This window comes from Centroberyx gerrardi, chromosome 10 (genome assembly GCF_048128805.1).
Source record: "Centroberyx gerrardi isolate f3 chromosome 10, fCenGer3.hap1.cur.20231027, whole genome shotgun sequence".
NCBI lineage: Eukaryota > Metazoa > Chordata > Actinopteri > Beryciformes > Berycidae > Centroberyx > Centroberyx gerrardi.
In genome coordinates this window covers 8602780-8621401 of record NC_136006.1, presented here as the reverse complement: position 1 = coordinate 8621401, position 18622 = coordinate 8602780, and the positions used below count along the sequence as shown (strand labels likewise).

The 18622-nt window shown below is 39.2% G+C and overlaps 1 protein-coding gene across 1 annotated transcript; it reads right to left on the bottom strand.

Annotated features, from left to right (window-relative positions):
- Positions 1-1000: 1000 nt before the first annotated feature.
- LOC139928937 (ly6/PLAUR domain-containing protein 1-like) lies at positions 1001-18090 on the bottom strand. Its single transcript, XM_078286257.1, has 3 exons — positions 17999-18090; positions 15961-16095; positions 1001-1242 (listed from the first exon to the last, which is right to left on the bottom strand). Exons 1-3 carry the CDS (start codon positions 18045-18047, stop codon positions 1001-1003), a joined length of 426 nt encoding a protein of 141 aa, XP_078142383.1. The 5' UTR covers positions 18048-18090.
- Between the last annotated feature and the right edge of the window lie 532 nt (positions 18091-18622).

Sequence of the window (18622 nt, the reverse complement as noted above, 5' to 3'; positions counted from 1 at the left end):
CAGCGTGAGACTACTTCCTATTTATACTCATGCCTCCTTCATGCAACCGCTTCGTGCTGGGAAAATGGAGTTTTAACACTTTTTGTGCCACCAACACCTAATTTGGTGTTAACAAGTCTTGTTCATTTCACGTTTTTCTGTGAGATCAGGTTGCGGAGGAGAGTTGCAGGGTAGAAACTTTTCTAATGGCTTCCACTGTATGTTAGTGTCTTGCTAGTGCTATCAGACGGAGGAGATGTTGTGATGAACTGTACAGTGTTGTACCTGTCAGGGGTTTCAAGACTAAGTACAATAGTTTGGTTTCTCCTCAGAATTATCAAATGTTTTGCCAAGTAATTCAGTTTAATATATGGACTGGCATGTACGTTTTTGGACAGTCTGCACATATCTTTCCAAGATCATGAAACACTATCATTTTATATGCTTTTTTAAATTCAGAAATATACAGCAAAATGTGTGATTGTTCCATTTAATGGTATTCATATAACTTATTTAACAGGATAAGTCTATGCCTCTGAGCGTGAATTATAAAGCTCAGCTGTACAGTAAATCTTCCCTGCAAGACGCCTCAGTTGACCTCCTGGTGTATGTTAATAAAGACAAATGCGGATGAGCCACCTGCTGTTCAACAAACTAGCTGGAAGCCGCATCACTCTGCGTCTGTTTGATCCACGGTAATGTCCTCCACCTCACCTCGCCTCATCCAGTCCGCCATGTAGCTGCACCATGATCTGTTTGTTGACACATCTGATGGTAAAATCCCCCGGTCCCGTCTACATCTTTTGACCTTTTAAACTTTGGAGGCAAGCCGCAACGAAAAAAAAGCCTGGGGAGAGGGGTTGGGAGAGCAAATATAATACATGCCTCACTGTTTCAAGAATATACATTTCAACGTGTGTCTTCTTCATTGTCTCAGCGAATTCAGTTCCAGTTCACGTCTTCTCCACTGTAATTCCTTGTGCATTTGCAATACACTTCTCACTCAGCGTCCAAAGGTCTGTCAGCACAGAGTCGAGGAAATTACAAAGAGGATGGAGAGAGGAAGGATGGGGAAGAGTGGCTTGCTTGGGAGGGAGGCAGTGGACGGCAGGGGTCGTTTCTTCTGGCGCGGCCCGTTACACAGCGGTGTGTTACAGCAGCTGATACACACCGAGTTCAGCTTGCCGGTGCAGAACTGCTGGTAGCCAGAGGAGGCGATGAGGCAGGCTCCGGAAGAGGCGCAGGACTTGCGGTAGTGTATTCCTGCAATAAGGACAGAAATGGACGCATTAGACTCATAGTGAGCAGGTTAGAGCTTGTGTGTGTGTGTGTGTGTGTGTGTATGTGTGGGTGTGAAAGAGACAGGCAGAGATGGACACATGTAATGAAAGCAAAATTAGATCTATTCATGCTTTCATCTTGAGGATCCCCTAAGAAAACTTTAGCGATCAAAAAATAGAACTGTATTGTCTCTTGTGCTTGTCTAAGGCACATACCATGTACTCAGAAGTTGAGTAATTGATTACATGTAAGGAAATTAATTCAATGTTTAAAAAAAAACTATGATTCTATTCCTTCTCCGGATTGTTCTCAATCAAACGTAGAAAACAGTTTGAAATCCTGGCATTTTCAGTATACTAATGTAAATTTATCAGTGCCCTTTGATCTGGACTACAGCTCCCAGAAGGCACCAGACACTTACTCTAATACACTAATTGTTTTTTCTACCTTTTTAAGACGGTAAAGAGGGATCAGTGAGGGACATTCAAATGACCACTACTTTCTGATCTATTTACACTATCCAGTAATGCCAAGATGCATTAAATGACAGTCTGGACTCACAAAAATCTGATTTTGTCCGCAATGCTGTTAGATCTTCAAAATTAGATGGTCAGACTCTCATTATAATCATTATTCTATGTAGTCTGGATGCAATTTAGCCACAATGTGCATACAAGCAATGTACAGAGAGTAATGCAGACATACAGTAGATTTAAGTAAGTAAATACAGCCACAGCAGACAGCCATTTTCAGGCCACATACAGCCATGTGATCCAATAAAATCAGCTTTTTTGAATAAAATCTCAAAAATCATGTTGAAATGACAAACTTAAGTGTAGCCTAAGGTCTTGAGCGTCTTCAGATATTGAATGAGAACGACATACTTGGCCACATTCCCAGAACATTTACATTCTCTCTCCTCGAAGCACCTGCACAGACCTGACGTTGAACAAATTAAAGGGGCATTACCTACTCTAATCTTTATCGACCTCTATTGGCGAACAGTAGGAATTGCTACTTGCTAGAACTTATCTCCTCCTGCACAAGTCTCTAGAACCCCCCCCCCCCCCAGCTTTTACTTGGCACAAACAATAAAGTTACATTTCCATAATACAGATTAGTAAACTACCTCATCAAAACAGAGATCCAACAGAAACATCTAGAGAAGAGGTAATATATCACCATGCAAAATACTGTAACAATAATACTGCTTTATCATTTGCTTTTTTGGCTTGAGAACGAGGCTTTTTAGCCTTCGCAGCTGAAATATCTTGTGATGCTGGTCGCTCGCTCGGAGCAGCGTCCGCCATTGTTCAGCAGTTGAAAATGCCAGTAGGAGGGCGGACTGGGAGAGTCTTGAAATCCCAATGGGAGGTGAGAAGCTTTTGTTCCAAAACCATCTGATCAACAACTCTGTTAACCCCCCGCAGAACTATTATGGTTATTTTGTGCTTTGGGGCAGGAAAAATCTCACTTATTGCCTCTTTAAGAGTTTCATTCAAAAATGAGATATCCAACATTTGAAAAAAGTGTCCTATCGTGCTACCAATCACACTTAATTACAACATGATTGTAGCACAATATTAAATGATGACACATTTTAAAGGAAACTAACTTAACTTAAGTTCTTGGATGATAAAACGATACATTTGCTAGAGACTGGATGATCTGTATTTTGAGTAATGGAGTTCTGATAGTGACGTTTTTCCCAAAATGCAGTAGCATATTGGAATAGAACTCAACTTGAATAACTTCTTTGTGTGACTTACTGTAAATTTGTGCAGAAATGTATATGGTGGTTATAGTATAGGTGAAGGACAAAGCAAAAAGCGCAAGACCTACATTAAGGGCCATTTCCACTGACCTCATCCCTCCTCTGAAAAGGGTCCATCTCAAAAAAAAAGAAAAGAAAGTACAACTGTATCTCCAGCAGCCACGATCCAAATCAAAATGAGGTTTGGTTGTGTAGCAGGGGAATCAGGGAGGTGATGTTCAGCCGTGACCATTTAAACTGACAGGATCAGCTTTTAGCCCCATTTTGAACTGTAAAGCAGTGATTTTGTTTGTGAAGTTACTGGAGGGAGGCTTCAGCATTTGGCATGACATTTTACTCCAAAGAAACTGAGATATGAGCACATAACACTTCCCATAACCGTCGTTGTGTTTCACTATTCTCTCCCACCGAGTGCCAAAGATATAGGCAGAGCAACGCCCAAAGAGCTGCATGTTTATTTAATGTGTGCATCCTCCCATGTCCCACTGCGATGCTACTGCAAATGTCACTGGATCTCCCAAAAGGTGTTGAGTAATCCAATCTTAACAAAGTGTGAAATGTTAGGTTTTCATGTGCAAAGCTCTGGAAGGAAAATTTCCCATCATATCACAAAGCCTGCAGATTAAAACCTGACTCATACTGGCTTTATATCTTCGATGTGAGCGTAGCTGTCAGACGAGGGACGCGAGACCTCTCTGTCTTTTCCATTGAGAGACTAGAGACAGGACCTGAACCAGGCAATTACAGCTTCTGAAGGCTATAGTTTGGCTTGACGGCTGTTACAAAGGATCTCTGTAATTCTCCCACATCCAAAACCTTAACATGATCACTGACATCGCCACAACTCAACATTAAGACACAAACCTATGCAACAACTTGTGAAATAACTCAGGCCGTGAATTCAACAGAGAGATTCCTATGGGTGTGAATGGACACATAATCTGTTGGTCTTTATCTTGAACAGTAATTGGAAAATAGCAAGAGACTATAGGACAGGCAGTAATTGGAAAATGTGCTGCAATTAAAGTGGAAAGTGTCACTGGCAGAGAGAATGTATAATTGTAGAGCTCTTTCCCCTCAAACTGACTAATCACATTAACTATTTTTACTGCTTTGAACAGGTCACTGTTTATTCCTATTTATTTTATGAATCCATTTTTAATAGAATTGATATCTAACTCAAGTTCAACATCTAGCTTATGATCGTGTTCATTAAAATACAATGAAATGCTTGTGCTCTGTTCTCTCTAATTTCACACACAATAAAAAGACAATACAGCCTAAAAACAACAGTCTTTCTACAATCACATGGCACAAATGTGTTAGTAGATCAGAAAACAAGATTTTTGTGTCTGCTATTTGATTTGTGAGAGCATAAACCTTTCATAGATCCATGTAAATGGTGGCTTTTGTTTTTGCTTACGTTTTGAACCTTCCTATTACAGCAGGTAATGTGCTATGGTGATGTTATGTTAATGATTCTAGATGCAGTCTTTACAGTCCAGTGTAATAATTTTCAGTCCCCTCAAACCAAACTGTAGTGCCTCCTGTCAGATGCTCTCAATGATGAAATAATAAAAGTCAAATAAATTTGACCAGTTTTAGATCCCTTGCCAAAGTTTTTAAAGCAATATATACGATTTTTACTGTTCCATAACACAAAATGACCATAATATATCTGCAGGGATTTGATAGGGTTGCTGATCAATACCAATGAATCAACGATTATGAGATTTCTGGCTGTCAAAACTCACTTTTTGGCCCATACTCTGTTTATTTTGAAATCGCACAGCCAGGCAGCAGGGTGAGAAGACGGCCTTTAAACTGGACCTGGTTCAAGCCCCCAGGTCCACAAGCAATACCCTGTAGCAAGTGTCCTGGAGCAAGGCACTGAGTCCCTACCAGCTCCAGTAACTGAACTAGCATGGGTTTGACTCCCAGCCGATGCACGTCCATCAACAGCCACCTGTCTGCCAAAGTGTCCTTGAGCAAAACAATTAAACCCTAAATCACTCTGGATAACAGCGTCAACTAAAAGCCTAAAATATTAAATGTAATTCCCAACACCTCATGTGTGTGACCAACACTGCAATGGAGAAACAACCTTTGTAGTTAGAATTTTGTCTGGTTCGAATTGTCATGAAACAAAGGCAATTTTCCATTTTGTTAGAAAATGTCACTTTTTAGCCTGTATGCTTCAATAAGAGGTTAGCAGCAGTCCTGATGATCTGCTGTCACCACCAGCATTTTTTTTTCAAGCAATTAATATCGATAATTGCAAAAAAAAGCTGCATAAATTCTTTAAAATGAGTGTTTCCAGAATGAAGTACTATTACCTTGGCCTACTTGCATACTTCTATGTTTGTTAAAAGCATGATTTTTTTAGATTTAGGCTTTCAAATGACTGTGGTCCATGAACTCCTATAAAAGGTGTGCACTAAAAATGAAAAACCGAAGTGAAATATTACTTTCACAGCGCATCCACAAATAGACTGGAGCCGTCCCGGCAGATAAATGTGCGGCGATAGTGCTGCTGCTCTGCAAATACAATGCTAAACCTGTGAAAAGGATTCAGACAACACCTCATCCTGTAAACACCCAGAGCAACTCCGTTCAGGTGAATATTTCAGTGGAGCGGACGCTGTCAGGCGCTCTGAAGCAGCAATAAAGCATCTCTCCTCTCCAACTTTTAGTTATCGCAGATCAAGTAAACTAAAAAAAAAAAGAAAAATCTTATCCAAGTGTAAGCATCAGAGGGAAAGGACTTTTTCTGACATCCTGCACGGAGAAAAATAAAGGTGCCGAAAATGGTTCTTTGGAGTGATGCCATAGAAGAACCATTTCTGCACTCCTTTGCTTAGACACCTGCATTGTGTTTTTGTTTATCTGCCCTTATAGCCTCATTTGCAATTGCACAATATATACTATGGGGGAGTTTGGTTATTTTCCACATTTATGCCATCACCCACCATCCAATAACTAAGAATTAAGAACCTTTTAATATCCCAAAGAACTATGTGGTTCTTCTTGAAAGGTTCTTTGTGGGACTAGAAATGGTTCTTTTTTATGGGGAAATCATTTTCGGTTCCAGTTCGCACCTTTTTAAAAAGTTTTATGTGTACATGATGGGGAGACAATGCCAAACTCTACTACAGATCATACAGACTTCTCTTCGAACTGTAAAACTGCATAATTAGATTATAATGTTAATTTTCTAATGAGTTAATTCATCACCCTGAGCTTATGAACTGCCAGAAGCACTTGTATCTGTCATTGAAATTCAGGAAGCGTATGCAAATATCATACTGTGTAATGCATGGTGATTGTATTCCATACTCGACAATTATGTGGCTTTTGAGCATGGAGAATATATGCAGTGATGGGCCGGATTTATTGGGCAAATATCACCACAATAAATCTCAGACTGTGCAACAGGGAAACACTCAATTCATATTGCATGAGGCACGGTTAAGATTCAAGATGCAATTGCACTGGAGACATTTTTTTTTTTTCTCTCCGCTGGGAGGGATTTCATTTAATTTGTGCGTGGGAATTCGAACATTCAGCACTTCAATCTAAATTATCCTGTTGAGATACTTTATGGGGGAAAAGAGTGAAAAATTCTAATCAGCTTGCCAGCGCTGAGAGAAAACACACGCTTCAGTCTAATGAGAACCGCCATGGTAGGATGCACGAGGAAGACTGAACAGTCCGGCATCTCAAAGTCTCTGGAGAACCTTCCGGATTTCTCTTGTAAATGAGATTTCAGCCAACAAATCAAGCAAAACTTTATATGCGGACGAAGACGCTGGCAGCACTTCTGTGGTTCTGACAAAAGCCCAGAATAGTGTTACACCAAGCACTTGATATTCTGTAGGTGGGGATGCTGCCATCTCAGGTTAGATGTCCTTTAAAGTTAAGATTTCATGCAGTATTGTATTCCTACTGACTGACAATGACAGTCCGATCGATACCTGCAGCCATGAAGACCTTTCTCCCAGTCTCAAATATCATCAAGGTATAAAATCTGGAGCTGCTCCATTGACATTAAATGGCAGACTGATTCTATGAACCCACAGCATGTTTGTTTGAGTGATTATACTGAAATAATATGTATTCTGCAGTGGTGTTATCAATTCTCAACCAGAAAACATATCATCATCCCCAGAAAACCCCCCTGGCCTCTTTCAGTTTACCGTCGTTCCCTATTCATTGTCTATGGAGAAGCTCCAGACTTATCTCTTTACATAATTGGTTCAAGTCATAGTTCTTGCTTTGGGACAGAGGTGTTAATGTTCATAACACCGACTGGACGGTTCTCGACACCAGTGTTGGGGTCGTTACTGGAAAAAAACAAATAAATTACACATTACTCGTTATACTTACTATTCTTAAAAGTAATGAATTACTTTACTTATTACTCCCAGAGAAAAGTAATTAGTTACTCTACTCATTACATTACTTTTGCGTTACACTCTAAAACGATTGTGCTAGGCTTACTTGCGTTCTTTGGGCCAATAAATATTGTAGAGCTAAGCCCACATTACCAGCAGAAGTGTCTAAATACTGATATTATTTTAAGGTTTTTAACAAAGATAGAGCCTACAGTATTAGATTCCAACTTTCTGACTTTGTTGGCTTGTTCATGTGCGCTCTACTTGTAATTCTGATATTTCCAACATGACTTGAAAGCAGGATAAGTGATGAGAGGAAACTTTCATAGATATCACGCCAATAAAGAGGTTAAAGAGGCTAAAGAATGAAACACAAGTAACGACCTGTCTGTTAGATCAGTAACTGTAATGTGATTACTGAAATCGGAACAGTAATGCCTTACTTTATTCAGTTACAGGAAAGAGTGATGTGAACACTGGTCGACACAAGGCATAAAATATACCAGCAAGTTCTTACATTGAGTGGAATGTCCCTTTAAGAGGCTAACAGTCTTGACGAGGCTCATATATTCCTGCTGCTGTAAATGAACGTAATCACCTATGTTAGACATGTATCAGTCTGCAGTATGGGGTTTATAATCCATCTATATCAAACTTGACTAGGCAGTGAAATTAGATGACAGTCGTTACATGAAGCAACATAAAGACGTCATCCAGATAAATGGTCTGTATGGGCGATAAAATGGTTAGAAGCCATTTTCGGTGATAAAACCCAGTAAAGATTCACCCGGAAATAAAGTTATCAAATTATATAGCAGCTTTCAAACACTTAGGGATACATTCCTTTAGACTGGGCAAGACCATGGAGTGAACTGAATCTAAATTAAGGCCTTAATGAGTTCACATATACAATCTGGAATTTATTTGACCACGTTTTAGATATATTCACAAATCTTCTTCACGAAAATATCTTTAATCCAATAAACTAGTATGTAAAACAGACCATGGCCCTTCGTTCCAAAACAGAAACTGAGTTTTGAAAGCCAGAAATCTCAGGATCAGTAATCATTGAGTCTTTGGTATTGATCAACAACCCAATCAATCCCCAGATCTATTATGGTCGTTTTGTGTTATGGGGCAGTAAAAATCTTACTTATTACCCCTTTAAATATCAGTGAAAATGTCTGACAGTGTCAAGGAACAACTTCTACCAGAGGACACAGATTTGACTTTAAGGTCTGTCTGTCTGTCTATCTATCTATCTATCTATCTATCTATCTATCTATCTATCTATCTATCAATCTCCCTTTCTTAAAAACCCTGAGTATCCAAATCAATCTCCACTCTGCTGACAAACTTCACAGGAACGCAGCATTCCCAATCATAAGCCGTACGAACTTCAGGAGCCATTCAGAGTCCTGCGCTATTAAAGCCAACTGTGAATGTAAACCGCTGTGACTAACCGCGTTCTCATTTCCTTTTTTCCTGATACAGTAAATTAACTTTCATGAATAGTAATAGCTAATTTAGATAAGCAGTGAAATTGGGCGGACACTGCTGCATTCTCCGCTCTGCTCCGTCCCGCTGTCTGTTCTGTTCTGTTCTGTTCTGCGACTATTAAACAGGAACAGCAGCTTGACCCGGGAACACGGTCTCACACCAGTTGACTACCATTATGTAACTGGAACTGGTCCAGGACGCTGTCAGCAGGGGTGGAAAAAGGACCAAAATATCCTGCTGAAGTAGAAGTATTGTTGCTTTTTTGGAATTTTACTTAAGTAGAAGTAAAAAGTAGCTAATTTAAAACCCCTTGCACCCTTGGTTTTCCCCTTAAATTTCCCCTCAAGTAGCTTCAAAGTTATAAAAAACATTTTCAACATTTTTGTCCATACTGTACGACAATGTCACATACATGTTCTGTATCTGCTTGTTCCAACGCTTGTTCCATTGTTTTTATGGCTGCACCATTACACATGGAAAAAGTCTAGATGTCTCGTGCATCATTTTATACACATTTCCATATAATTCAGCATGACATATTTAGTATCTTTGGAAACCTTGGGATCTTGACTAGAATTTAAAATAAAGTTCTGTGGTTTTGAACAAAGCTTGGCCGCAAAACATGCATATGTAATGATGATTCCACCAGCGGGACCGGCAGGGTGGAGGAGGTTAAAATGCACTCAGAGTAAAAGCATTTGCAGATTTACAAAAGAAAAGATTGTTAGATGTGATCTTTTCCATGCAATTCTAAAACGCAGAGAGGACCCAGTTAAAGTGACTGATTCAAGAAACGCACAATTATGGAAAAAAGCTACTCAATTACAGTAATGAGAGTAATTGTAATTTGTTACTTCCAGCCTTGTTAGTCATTGTGCATCAGCGACTGCCATCTTTGAACACCGTGCCCTTGAGCAAGGCATCCAACAGCTGCATTACATAAGCAGCAGAGCCTTGGCACTCCAGTCTATCTGATGGAGCGATTTAAATTCTCAAGAGAGGAATCCTTTGCTGCATGTTGCTTCCAATTCACAGCCGGTTCAAAGCTGTTCATACTTCTTCTTCATAGCATAATAAAACCAAAAAAATAGACCTAGTGCTAGTAGGATGACAGAAGTTTCAACAAGTTACGATCTTATGAACAATTACAATGTGTTTTACATGTTGAAGCTGAATGTACACACTGAACAAAAACCCTTAAAACAGCAGAGACACCTCACCCCTGTTTACACATGAAATCTTTGACACATTTCATCCCTACTCAGTCTCATATCTGTAATATCCAATCAAAGGGAAGCAAACGGAAGACTTCACAGCCAAGCAAAGCGCAGCATCGTTTTCTCCTCAGCCGTAGTGAGAAGGTATTTACCGAGTTCTTATCAGCGTCACCTGCAAAGCGCCACGCTGTGACACATTCACTGCGATCGCTTGATATTCAGACTGCCTTTCAGAGCAATCTGAGGGGAGTCATTACGCTTATTTGTCTTGTCATCGCCGCCCCACTTAGCATGCTGCCTCTCAGAATACTGTGTGACGATAACACATCTTCAGCGTGAAGAGAAACCGCGGGAGAGACTGAGGCACACTAGCAGTGACAGATGGGAACTGTGACATATTTATCTGTGTGCCTTTAAACATTTAGCTCAAGGTAGTTATTGGGACCAGGCAGTTGGTTTTGTGTGATTTTGTTTCATGAAGATCTCACTTAGCATTTGGGCTTCAGTCAGTTGTCACACACGTTACTGAATGCTTTCTAGTTATTTGGCAACATAACTGCGTTGGGATGCTGTCATGATGTCGTCGCTGTCGGGTGAAAAACTCGCATCTCTAAAATGTCAATATCAGAAAAACAGCCTTGCTTTCAGCTTGACCACCAGGTACTTTTGTGTTTATCCAATGGGGTTTGAAATTATTTCATAAAGCCCAAGGGGTCATAGAATTGTTTTAACCCATAGAGTTAAAACATGAAAATCACCAAACTTGGAGTTATGAGGTTTTCACATGACAGTCAAGTTATATGTAATTGGACCTAAACAGTCGTTAGTTATTCTAGTCTTGTCCGTCTAACCTTTTCATTTCTTTCGACAGATATTTCATAGAGAGAAGAGAATGCTTAATTCATGCAATATAACCAGCCACGAGAGAATTGAATCACTATTTCCAGCTATTGCTTAAAACGTTTTGCAAACATCAAAAAGCAAAGCCCAGTATTACATCTTTGTTGCACAATAAATAATATCCCCATTACGGGCCGAGATGAGTGATCCCATGCCTTTTTTTGTGTGTGTGTGATTACATTCAATAATTTACTGTCTCTTGGAAATGGCTTCTGAGAAAATGAAGGGTGGCCAATTCCACATCCCTAATGACAGAGCATCTGAGGCAGTTCTCAGTCCCTCAGGTCCATCACTTGTCCACTGACACCCCCCCCCCCCCCCCCCCAACACACACACACACACACACACACTCCCCCCCCACCTGACATTCAAATGAAAGCCGGCCTACTGAAACAAGACAATCATCTCCCCTTGGAGGATTGTGGGAGAAGAGCGCTCTTCAGCAAAGTAAAAGCGCACTCCCCTGTCGTTTCTCAAGACATAATCAGAGGGGAATGATGATGATAGTGATAGAAGATGGGTTCGGATGGGAGGCCAGGTCCGTCCCTCAGTGCCCAGCAGAATAATAGCCTTCATTTGAATGGAGAGTGTGTGTGTGTGTGTGTGTGTGTGTTTAACAGAGGATGTTCTGTCTTGAGCGATGCTCGCACTTCAGTGTTCTGCCAGCCAGCCACTTTCCCAGCTAGAGAGCACGGCCATTTGTGAAATCAAGGCAGCAGATGGATTGTGTAACCCCTCAGGATGTGGAGGGACTAATCCCTCGGGTGGGGGAAAGAAAACAGCCGAACTGAGGATGTACTTCAGTGCTTCTACATCTTCTACATCTATGAGCTGCATGCGCAATCACAGGCTTACAGAGGCAATCAAAGGGCAAGTATACTTAGGAAGAATCAAACAGCCTCTCTGATTTTTATTCTTATCACTTGAGCCCAAACCACTGAGGTGGCAGTGCAATTGTGAATGTATCTATTACATTTCAAACAGCGATAAGGCGCGGTCAGTTGGATTTCCAAGCCCTCCTTTTTATGTAGAGGAGCAATAATGATAATGCCGGGAGATAAAGGCATGGATGTACATGAGCATTCATGCAGAAATTTTCTTATTAGAGAACTGTCGACTCTATAGAACGGTGTTCCTGCCCTTTGGATTAGGAACCACATGTCATGCATCCAAAGACAGGAGCTTATTGCTTTTACTCATCTGGAGGAGAGAAAAACCCCAATTTCACTGAGTGTGATAACGAAGTGACCTGAGACAGAGAGTCACCTGCTGTGGCTGGGTCTAACACAAACAAGCATACAAACATACACACACACACACACACACACACACACACACACACACACACTGTACATACATACATACATACATACTGTACATACATACATACATACATACATACTGTACATACATACATACTGTATATACATACATACATACATACATACATACTGTACATACATACATACATACTGTACATACATACTTACATACATACATACTGTATATACATACATACATACTATACATACATACTGTACATACATACATACATACATACTGTATATACATACATACATACATACTGTATATACATACATACATACATACATACTGTACATACATACATACATACTGTATATACATACATACATACTATACATACATACTGTACATACATACATACATACTGTACATACATACATACATACTGTACATACATACTTACATACATACATACTGTATATACATACATACATACTATACATACATACTGTACATACATACATACATACTGTATATACATACATACATACATACATACTGTATATACATACATACTGTACATACATACATACTGTATATACATACATACTTACATACATACATACTATACATACATACTGTACATACATACATACATACTGTATATACATACATACATACATACTGTATATACATACATACTGTACATACATACATACATACTGTATATACATACATACATACATACATACATACATACTGTACATACATACATACATACTGTATATACATACATACATACTATACATACATACTGTACATACATACATACATACTGTACATACATACTTACATACATACATACTGTATATACATACATACATACTATACATACATACTGTACATACATACATACATACTGTATATACATACATACATACATACATACTGTATATACATACATACTGTACATACATACATACTGTATATACATACATACTTACATACATACATACTATACATACATACTGTACATACATACATACATACTGTATATACATACATACATACATACATACTGTACATACATACATACATACTGTATATACATACATACTTACATACATACATACTATACATACATACTGTACATACATACATACATACTGTATATACATACATACATACATACATACATACTGTACATACATACATACATACTGTATATACATACATACATACATACTGTACATACATACATACTGTATATACATACATACATACTGTATATACATACATACATACATACATACATACATACATACATACTGTACATACATACATACATACATACTGTACATACATACATACTGTATATACATACATACATACATACTGTACATACATACATACTGTATATACATACATACATACACACATACATACTGTATATACATACACACATACATACTGTACATACATACATACATACATACATACTGTACATACATACATACATACATACTGTATATACATACATACATACATACGGCCTTGTAACTCATGCATCAAAGCTGGTGAGCATGATCAAAACAGAGGTTCAGATGTGAACAGAAATTTTAGAATGATATTCCAACCCCACACGCACATTGGTTATAAGTCATTATGGGATGGGTCGTACCCACATGCACAAAACAAAAGCAACCTTCAGAATGTGACTGGCCCCCAAGATACTAATCTGTGCCATTTGTAGCACCACCTGTTGGTGGATTTTGAAACCCCTTTTCAGGCATGAATCTATACCTGTCTCTAACACACTGCAGGTGCCAGGCTCTTGATGACAAACTAGACAAACTGTTGTGGAGTTATGGCCAATTTTGTGATAACCCACACCCACAGTAGCACCCTAAGAGTTACTGGTTAATGGCAGCCATATATTTATCTGATTAGAACGGTTCATATGTCACTCCACTGATGTTATCCTCTATATTTGGTGCAAATATGTCAAATATTGAATCGGTTTTCTGAAAACTGCAAGAGGATTTGTAGAGCAAGGCTAGCTGTATATATATATATATATATATATATACATATATGTACACTAAATTTCATACCTATAGAAGCCACAGTATGAGAGTTACAGTCTTGTAAACTGTTAAAATCGCCTCTCTAGACACTATAATCCACAACATATTCAGTTACATTGTTGTCCCATGGCTCCACTGATTGTGCTGGTTTTTGTTTCATGGCTCTGTCCTGAACGGTTGCAAAGATATACTGATGGCCAGGAAGAACAGAAACTACAACAACAACAACAACACTCCCACAGGTGGATTATAAAGTTCCTATGCTAGACGGCCAGATAGTGATAGCTGTACTGTGCTTGACACTGGGGAAATTTGCAACATTATTTTTATTTGCTGAGAGTCAGAAGAAGTTTTTCAGACCATCTGCAGATTGCAGAGTGGCCTTAGGCTGGGAAGTGTTTCCTTTGAGACTGAAGGTCACAGCCGTGAACAAATAGGCCGCAGAGAACAGTTGGAAGTCTATTATTATCTGAGCGGTGCAGCTACCTGTGTCACCATATTGTAGTAAAATGTCCGGGAGCTGAGGCTGTTAGAAAAGCCTGAACATACAAAGGATACTCTACAACTCTTACCTATGTATGCAGAGCATGAGTCGAAACACTTTCTATTCAAATGAAAATGAAATAATTTATAGCCCCGACTGCTATTTCAAACACTGACCTACAACTAAGACTTTCATCCTCTGATAGTTCTGCTGCACCCAAGGGCCAAAACCCGTCTGTGAGGCCTGTCTACGCTGATCTCAGATCAGCTGGTAACTGGGCTGGGATTCTGGGTGATAGTGTGCATTTAAAAGCTTTCTTTCTTTCTTTTTTTTCAAATTAAAGGTGCAAAACCATTATACGTGCCAGTGATACAGCCTGTTCCTTTTGTATCATTTCCAACCATCCTTTTGTTGAGAAAGACATCAATATCTTCATCAATAATTGCTTGTACAATTCATAACATACAGTACACAGGGCATCCTGACACTGTAATTAAAAGACTATCACAAACTGTGCTCCTACTTAAGATTTCTATAATAACTAGAAGGCGTTTAGAGTGTGCCAACCTTTGCCAACACTAAACTGTTCTCCAACTTGCTATTTCACCCAACAACATCATTCTTATCACTTAAATTTCAAGTTAAATTGATTTCTTGACCCTGCAAAACAGCCTTAGGATTTTGAATCAAGTCTCTATCTCTGTTAGCTTCATAGTTATGGCTAAAAAAGTTGTAATAATTATCTAATGGTGGAAATCCCAGATCAGGATCACCAAAATTGAATCAGTTGATCCTTGGCTCAAGGCTGATCTGTCCACCAAATTTCATTGAAATCAGTTCAGACATTTTTGAGATATCCTGCTGACAGACAGACAGACTGACTGACTAATGGGTGAAAACACAATATGCAAAAACAAAATAATCATAGATAAGTGGAATCATATTAGTGTACTCGCCTTTAGCATTTGTCTCCACTGCTTCCCATATCTTCCACAGTGGCAGGGTTTCATTTACATGATTGTTTCCAAGTTGTCACACAGAGATTATAAAAATTTGAGATGAACTCCATCTGACTTACCGTCCTCCTTCACCAGCACCTCCTTCTGGCACATGTCCTGCACGTTGACGGTGCAGTTGACGATGAACTCTGGGGTGGAGCAGTCGTTGTGTGTCATCTCCTCACACTGGTAGCACTGGATCTGCAGAGCCAGTCCTGCAACACACACACACACACACACACACACACACACACACACACACACACACACACAATCAATGTTCTATCTATCTATCTATCTATCTATCTATCTATCTATCTGTCTGTCCGTCTTTCTAACAGACAGACCCAAGTTTTTGGGTCTTTTTTTCCAATTCTGGATTTCAGATGTTTTTGAGGAATATTGGCTTTTGTTAAGGAATATTTTGGGTGTTTGAAATCGCCACCACCACCATCACAACCACCAATAACAACAACACCTTCACTTGCACATTTTTTATGTACAAATTGCATTAATTTTCTGTAGTATCAATGATGAAGAATTGTTGTAGATGAATCATCTCATCATGAAGTGTCCAGTTCAGTTCAGTAAATATTCTTCCTTTTAGTCTTCTGCACTGCTAACATTTTGAACTGATATGACAGGAATGCTGAATTATTTACCCACATTTGAGTTGTAGGTAGTAAATTTTAGCAGCATGTTCACTTGCAACATTTCATGATTTCATTCTTGCTTCAGTACTTTATATTGCACTATCATTATTACCAATTCTTGGTACTGTAAAACTGAATGGTTTATAGTGGGCTAGCATTTTTCATTTTCTTTCAGAATATTAATTTATTCAGAAGTGGAAACAGTTTTCATGAACCTCTGGAAATGCCCTTAGGTCGTCAATAAATTAATCAAAAACAACATGTATATTGAATGTGGACCACCAATATTTTGCTTAAGGTTCTTGTCTATTGCTCTAATTACAATCATTAACATGTGATGGTATTTAATGTGAACATCACTATTAACCCCCTTAACACTGCTAAATCATAGCCTATATATTCATTATTTTAACTGTGATACATCAATGTGGTACATTAATCAAGCTATTATCAATATTCTTATAACTGACTGAAAAATATCTAGTAAACCTTTAATAAGAGACACTTCTAGACAATATCAAATGTTGACACAAATGTTGAACATGCATTGTTGCATTTGTTGCAAATTGCAAATGATGCTGGCATGGAAAGGCTAACTTGATGAGATTTTAAACCAAATTCTCCTATGTTACCATTTTGTCGCCTTCAACAATTACTCCAATGCACTGATATGTCAGATTTAACAGCGTTGCATTACAGTAGCCTTAAAACACCTATAGCACAATGCACATGCTCTGTTAGTAGTCTAGACCTAACGAAGTTATTTAGAATATTAGCCAGTTAAGAAATCCTGGAGAAATAACAACTGAAAAGAGGTCCAGCGTGTAAAAAGGGTAAAAAGGCTCCAAATCCCATTCGCACACAGAACAGCGCGTCTTTGCTGTTTCACTCCGATGAATGCGCAAAGATAAAGGAGAATAAGACAAGGTGAAATGAATCCAGGTAGACACAGGACAGGGTAAGGTCATTTTTATCCAGCGCTGCTCTTATTGATCAGAACTGGCTCTACGGCTGATTAACTGCCTCTATATCAAAACTTCACCGGATCATTTCAGACAGTTAAGGCGCAGCGCTGTGGGAACATTTTGGAGAATAACCCCACATGGGCGTCAATTGGGTTTGGCAAGGTGTGGCACTCGCTATACTGAGTCCAAATTTCAGCTTTTGAGCTTTATAACGAAGAGCAAAAATCTGCGGAAATCTGCTTGCATCTTAAAGAAATCACATCAGGGGAGCGTCCAGGACCAAGCCTCCCTCTAAACTGTGCGCGTCCGCTGATCTGCGTCTAATAATCTATCATTTACCATAAAATGAACATGTCAGTCATCAGTCATCAGCCGCTTCTGTCTGAAATAAGCGGGCGGAAGTTTTGGTGGCAGATGATAGCTATTAGACGCAGGGAATTGACGCGTCTGTTTAAATCCCATTAAGTTGTAATTTAAAAAACAACAACCCTGTAACCTACCTGACTTGAGGAAGAACAAGAGCAAAGTTGTGACAGTAAACAGCCGCATTGTCTGCTTAGTGTCGCGCCGGAAAGAAACATGAATGATGAGCGATGCGCGCTGGGTCTAAGGTCCAGAGGAGAGGAGCTGGCAGGCTGGCATGGTGGAGCTGACATCTCCTGCGACGCTTCACCTCTCTCCTCCAGCACCGCACACACACACACACACACACACGCACACACGCACACACACACACACACACACACACACACACACACACACACACACACTGCACAGCCGGGCTGGGATGCTCGGCTGAGGTAAAGCCTACGTTTCGTACCATGTGATCCAACCAAAAAAAAAAGTCAAAGCTTTTTAAGAGTGTTTGGAGTAAATGGCGTCAGACTCTTTGATATCGAGGTACTTTCAACAGTCTTCATCATCCCACTTTCATCAAAGATTTCAAGTAATTACCCCCCCCCAACACAGTTAAGAATCTCATAAAAAAGGCTTTAGTTTGCTCTTTTGAAGCTTATTTCAAAATAAGCCATATACAAAAAAACATATGAATTACAGTAAGCTATAGCATATATTACATGATTGTTTTCATTTCTTTAAAATGTCCCTTTAATTATCATCTGTAT

What these genes read in the sequence shown, in the direction of transcription:
- LOC139928937 (XM_078286257.1), bottom strand. Translation starts at nt 18,047, where the DNA reads ATGCGGCTGTTTACTGTCACAACTTTGCTCTTGTTCTTCCTCAAGTCA. An exon ending in CTTGTTCTTCCTCAAGTCAG is followed by an intron (nt 16,096 to 17,998) that starts GTAGGTTACAGG and finishes TGTGTGTTGCAG; the next exon opens with GACTGGCTCTGCAGATCCAG. An exon ending in GGTGCTGGTGAAGGAGGACG is followed by an intron (nt 1,243 to 15,960) that starts GTAAGTCAGATG and finishes TCCTTATTGCAG; the next exon opens with GAATACACTACCGCAAGTCC.